At 44.8% G+C, this 6,000-nt stretch overlaps 1 protein-coding gene across 2 annotated transcripts in view; it reads right to left on the bottom strand.

Annotated features, from left to right (window-relative positions):
• Window positions 1–277: 277 nt before the first annotated feature.
• PLS3 (plastin 3) overlaps window positions 278–6,000 on the bottom strand; it is a 37,806-nt gene continuing 32,083 nt past the window's right edge. For both annotated transcript variants that reach the window (XM_019536374.1, XM_019536373.1), the window contains exons 12-17: window positions 4,991–5,069; window positions 4,453–4,567; window positions 4,192–4,325; window positions 3,159–3,282; window positions 2,367–2,491; window positions 278–1,534 (exon numbers count right to left, since the gene is read on the bottom strand). In XM_019536374.1, coding sequence (XP_019391919.1) covers window positions 1,402–1,534; window positions 2,367–2,491; window positions 3,159–3,282; window positions 4,192–4,325; window positions 4,453–4,567; window positions 4,991–5,069 — 710 coding nt within the window. In that variant the 3' untranslated portion in view covers window positions 278–1,401. The remainder of the gene's footprint in view (window positions 1,535–2,366; window positions 2,492–3,158; window positions 3,283–4,191; window positions 4,326–4,452; window positions 4,568–4,990; window positions 5,070–6,000) is intronic.

The following is a 6,000-nucleotide window of genomic DNA, read 5'->3' as shown; positions in this document are numbered from 1 at the left end:
GCCCGGGATGCCGGTAGCCTTCCTGGCACGAGGGCGCACCGCTGGCCCCTGTTCAGCTCCTTGTTCACCGTCACCCCCAGGTCCTTTTCTGCAGAGCTGCTGCCCAGCCTGTCACCCCCAGCCTGCCCTGGTGCAGGGGATCGCTCCCTCCTCAGTGCAGGACTTTGCTCTTGTCCTCACTGAACCTTCACTGAACCTCAATTTGAGTGAAAGAAAAGTGAAACGGGACCAGGAAAGGCTACAAGCTTGGATCAGACTGAACAAGCCAACACTGAGGTGTATTTAAATGTTTTTATTTCAACTAATGCTTTGCCACCATATTACATCACTTTGAATAGCTCAGAATAGCAATATGATCTCAAAATATAGCAAACAGCTTGCCAAAGCAAGAGTATATTAACTCCTATGGATACAGCTCCTTCCTTCTTTGGTGACAACACTTTCCAGTATTTTTCTGCAAAAATAGTTTTCTGTTTCGGCACGGTTGCTGTTCAGTTTATTGAACCCTGTTGTTTGTAACATTTGCTTCTTCTCCCCGCAAAACTTGACCACAATGTTCTGTAGTTTTATATCCAACAGCATTTTAAATAAAAAAGTATAGTTTTCATGCAGACTTTGTAAAAATTATTTTCTAGGTGCACACGACTGAATCAAGATGCGTACAAAAAGGCATTCATTTCCATTCCCAGATGTCACGACACCAGCAAAATGACAACAGCTATTATTGTGAAAGGCTGAGTTTCATGGTAGTCTCCAATATATTTAAATGTGAAACCCTTTAAAAAAAAATAACCAGAGAAAAATCTCTAGGCTTTATTTGTAACATAATCAAAATATTGTTAGATGTATAAAAAAAGCACCGCGTAAAGAGAATACTGCAGGAAGATTCAGATATATGTTTCAATTAACCTTTTAAGCCATGCTGCTGGTTTGCAGCTAGTCCTGTAACTTTATAGTTACAAATGCAAGCGGAAGCTGAAACCCAGAACACACTTTGACCGCAATACAAATTAAACTGGCTGTCAGATAGAAAGCAAGATCTGTGTCTCTTAAGCTTCATGCCAACCCACCTTAGCAACCCTCAGAAGAAAAAACATGGAATATCTGAGAAACAGCACATCTGAAAACCCCAGAACAGCATGCTAGGATGCTGGGCTGATATGAATGCATTTCTGTAAGCACTTGACAAGTCAAACTTTCACCCTGGGAAAAGAGCAAGTCTGTTCAGCTAAACTCCTCTCCCTGAGATTTTTGATAGCGTTCCCGTCTTGCAAAGCAAAACCGAAAGTCCTTTAAACTTCAACAGGTCTTAGGCCAACTGCATTTCAAGCTGGACACAGCGGATCTGCTAGTCTCGCACCTGGGATGGCAGGCTGGGCTTTTCTGCACGTGTCAATGATTTTATACCCTCTTCATTCCCCTGCCCATCAAGCACGCAAACACGGTCATGACCATCTTCGGTTTCACCTCCACCAGGTCCTCTGGGAGAGCGTACACTCGGGCACCAATTCTCCTTGCCATTGACACCGCATACCTGTTTGTCATTCAAGAAAACAGAGTCCAGGTGAGCGTTTACAGTCCTTTCCCCTTGAATACGACTAGCCTCACATCTCTCTGCCAGAGCAACTCCAATCACCACTAACAAAGAGACTTAATTTAGGCTTTAACATAGCTAAAACAAATGTATTTCCCCTACCTGAGCAAGGTTTCAAGACACTGCACTGCTTTTTAAATAACTTTAGTTCAGGAAAATGTTGTATTTCTACGTACGACACTTAACACTTCGATTACAGGTCTTTCTACAGCTGATGAGAAAAATATAATAGATGAGCTGCATTGCCTATTACATATTTTAAAATCTGGTGAGATGGTAAACATTATTCAATGCCCTCTGGAATTAATGTTTCCGAGTAGGTTTGCTCCCTGTCTGCTTTCTATGAATATTCAAGCAAACCTTAGCACTAGCAAGAAAGTTGCCTGAAAACTTCCTGTGAGTTACTATGGTAGAGTCACCCCGGAGAGGAAGTTTCCAACATCCACTCTGTGCATTGCGCGACAAGCTTGCTTTGAAGCACCATGCTGAGGACGCTGCTAAAGGACCCCGGGCCCAGTCTCGAGTTCAGATTTCAAAACACCTGCTCCTGGCCAAGGATTGCAGAGGTCAGAGATGAAGATAAAGAGGATCACATTGCTAAGCGCTATCTGAGCATTCCTGCTTTCCTCTCACAAGCCTGGGAAGACCACAAGCAAGCAACTGTTGTGAAGCTGGAGGGTGGTTAGATTTGGGAGAGCAGACTGGCCTGGGAGCAGTGGAGATGCACAAAATAGGAACAGCAATGCTCCAGCCTCAGGCTGGACAGACTTACTTTGCATTATTTTGTTTGTCATCTTCCGACAGGTTGCCAGTCTTTACCAGATCGTAGCTGATACAACCGGGCTGTATAGCATCAATTAAATCCACCACCGCCAAGCTTGTGCTGATAGTCTTGTCCTGGTAGGAGACATGGTGACACGCATTAAGGAACGGACGGATTTGCTCTCTGTTTCACATTCAATCCAGAGGCAGTGGAAGGTGCAATGAAAACCAGACCCTCCAAAAACACTGGTTTCGACCTTTCTAAGATGTACTGAATTATTATAAAGTTTTTGCCCCTTACATTAGGGTGGGGGAAGGCTATTCCCTGAGCTACCATGCTGTGGCAAGGCTATGCAAGAACTGGGTTCAGGAAACAAGAGCCCCACTCCCACCCCTCCAACGTTGTTAAATGAAGTTGTCTGGGAAGAATGTGGGACTAGATGGTGAGTCTGGCTTCAAGTTATAACATAATACAATTACATTCATATGATATCATCAGCACACAATCCCATCCAATAACCACTCACGCCTTCTCCGCCTGGGAGCTAGTTAGGACTTTCCCCACCTGGGACTTCAAGGCTATTCTAGAACCTCACTCAGATGGTTGAGAACCCAATTTCCAGGTTAGTGTTTATTCATGCATGATTTATAACCCTCTGGCCCTGTGTCAACACTGTCCTTTAGTTTACACAGTGGTTCATGGAGTACAGATGTATGCAGCTGGAGTGCAGATGTTTGCTTGCAGTGCCAGGCAAAGGAAATGCCTATCGCCCCACTCCCATTGCAGAAAGGAGTCTCGTACCTTAAAGCTCTGGATGGAAGTCGACTTGCCAGCTTCCTTTAAGGTCCTGTTCACCCAGTTTACAATGATGTCGTCATTCGCTTTTTGACCGTCGCCGAGATCCTCGAGCACATTCAATGTGTATCTGGGACCCAGAGAGAGACTGTTACTTACAAGCGAGGAGCAGACAGGGCCCTCGCAAGGTCCTGGTTACAACCGAGTCCAGACTTCAGCACTTGGGTAGGATAAAAGGGACCCTACCAGGAGATGAGGGCGTCTCTGGCAGCCTCCGCTCCAAAATATCCTAACCAGGCAGCAAATGAATGTCTAACGAGAGACACGTCACTAGGAAGTTACGGAAGTTGGTACAACCAATACTCAGCAAATCCCCTAACCTACACAGTACAAAATTGCATTAGTTCAGTCCCTTGTTAAACTGCGCACTTGCCATCAGCTCTGATGACCGTGGCTCATGAGTGATTTCAGACGGATAATGCATCTAAAGCTTTGCATGATTTAAAAGACAAATAAACATAAAGCTTAATGTTATTTTAAAAAGTAGTCACTTCCTTTTGTCTCTACAGTTCAACCTCAGCTTATCGTTTAGAGAGAGTTAAAAGGCACTGGTTAGAAGAACTGTTGCCATTACAAAATATTTTTTTATAAATTATAAAAAATGTTTTATTATGGCAACAGTTCTTCTGACCAATGTCTTTTAACTCACTGTTAAAAGACTTATAAAATATAAAAATCTTTCCTATTTTCATAAATTCACTAAAATTGGGATCCCCCCGTTAACATGAAAGTTTCTTTCCTTCTACCCACAACAGTATAAAGAGGCAAAAAGGAATTTCCAAAGGTGCAATAATCCAGTAAGCCCTTCATTTAGATTTGTTTCTAAAACACAAGAAACTCTTTTAAATACGCCTAGTTTTTGGCTCTCCATACATGGACTAGCCACTACAGAGGGACAGAAAAGCCACGTGGTAGCACGGGATTCACCAAGCCACACTTGTGACGTTAGCAGTGCAGAGTTGTTTCAGATCCGCTTTACCTTCTCATCAGCTGCCAGACAAGTGCAAGGGTCAGCGTTGGGTTCCCGTCATTCAGGTCCTGTCCACCAATGCCGACTAGAGAAAATTTGGCTGGATGCTTCCCCAGGTCTACTGCATAGTTACAGTTTTCTAGCTACACCCAGAGGGAGAGAAGTTGAACAAAAATCATGCACCAGAACAACAACAAGACCCCCAATATACAGAGAAGTTTCCCCATTTTGCATTAACTGTATTTCTAGCTAATGGCTTTTTTTTCTTACCTTCTTCATGTTTGCCCCGAGCTTGGGGTATGGAGGCTTGTTCACTTTATTCCAGTCAACAGGCACTTTAATCTTCTCATATAATTGCAATATTACCAATGCATCTTGGAGGTCGCTAAAAAAGGGATAGTGCCTGTTAGCCCTGGTGTTCCTTGGCGCACCTTCCCCCTGAGTAGGTTTCCAAAGCACAAGCCAGCAATACAACTACCATGAATGGAGAAAGACTACACACTTTCTCCCCTGCTTCAAAAGGGGAAAGTTGTGCCATTAAGTTAAATGCAGATTTCAGAGTACCCCAAGGATAACCAACACCCGGTCAGTGATTTGGCAATCTTGCTGGAGTGCTCCTAATTTATTTGTCCATTGCTAGAAAAGGATTAATGAAAATTAACCAAGCTTTCTGGTCTCCAAACACACCAACAAGAAGAAGCCTAGGTGGAGATACCCCTTGCTAAATCAATGGCAGCATCTAAAAACTGAGGTTGTACTTTATTAAAAGCCAACTGCTCCTTCAAGAGCCCACCGGCCCGACACCTACCCATAGAGGTGATTTACGTGGGGGTTCACGCCGAGAGAGTTCATCCAGTTACGGAAGGTCCTTTCCTCGCGCGTCTCTCCTGAAAGGACAGAAAGAGACAATGGATTTAGATGTACAGGTAACCCCATATAAAAGTAGAGGTTTGGGGCCATTTTTAAGGCTAGCTACATAATATCCTATACTGGCTAAAACCAGCCGGCGATTACGTACACACTTCTTTGCTTTAAGAACAAAGTTTGTCCTGATGCCTCCCACCAGACTCGACAGGACAGGGGACAGGCAGCTTATTTTTAGGGTGAAAAACAGGTTTTATTTTTTTCCTTCCATGACTTTTAACAAGGAACTTGCAGAGCTACCCATATGCGGTGTTTGAATGTGCGTGGAAAGGATCCATGTTGCATTACGGAAGTAGTTCAGTCTCCAGCTGGCTGTGATTTAGGCACTGGATGCAAAAGACACAGCACAGGGAGCAAGCAGCAATAAGGAAGCCAGTCACTAAGTTTCTCATCTCAAGGGGCTGTCCCTGACTCACTGCTGCGCCCCTGGGCAAGCATCTCGGTGCCCACATGAAACCTTGTGTACAAGAAACGCTGCGGCTCCATCTCAGTGCTGCGGTAGGGGTTGATTCATAGAGGGGCTGCAAAGAGGACGGAGCTGGGCTATTCTCAGTGGGGGCAGATGGCAGAACAAGAAGCAATGGGTTCAAGCTGCAGCAAGGGAAGTTGAGGTTGGATATTAGGAAAGCCTCTCTCACAAGGATGGTGGTGAAGCACTGGAACAAGCTCCCCAGAGAGGTGGTGGCATCTCCATCCTTGGAGATTTTGAAGACCCGGGTGGACAAAATCTTGGCTGGGAAGTTGTAGCTGGGGCTGGTCCTGCTTGGAGCAGGGGGCTGGATAGATGCGACTCCTGAGCTCCCTTCAACCCTCACGTTCCATGATTCTGTGGTGCAAATGTTGTCGTACGACATCCCCCCCTTTAACACTGCCGCAGAAGAGAAGGTCTCGTTA

This window comes from Crocodylus porosus, unplaced genomic scaffold, assembly GCF_001723895.1.
Source record: "Crocodylus porosus isolate Cpor-Errol unplaced genomic scaffold, CroPor_comp1, whole genome shotgun sequence".
NCBI classification, from domain to species: Eukaryota; Metazoa; Chordata; order Crocodylia; family Crocodylidae; genus Crocodylus; species Crocodylus porosus.
Note: the sequence above shows the minus strand (reverse complement) of the source record. Positions and strands in the feature narration are given on the sequence as shown.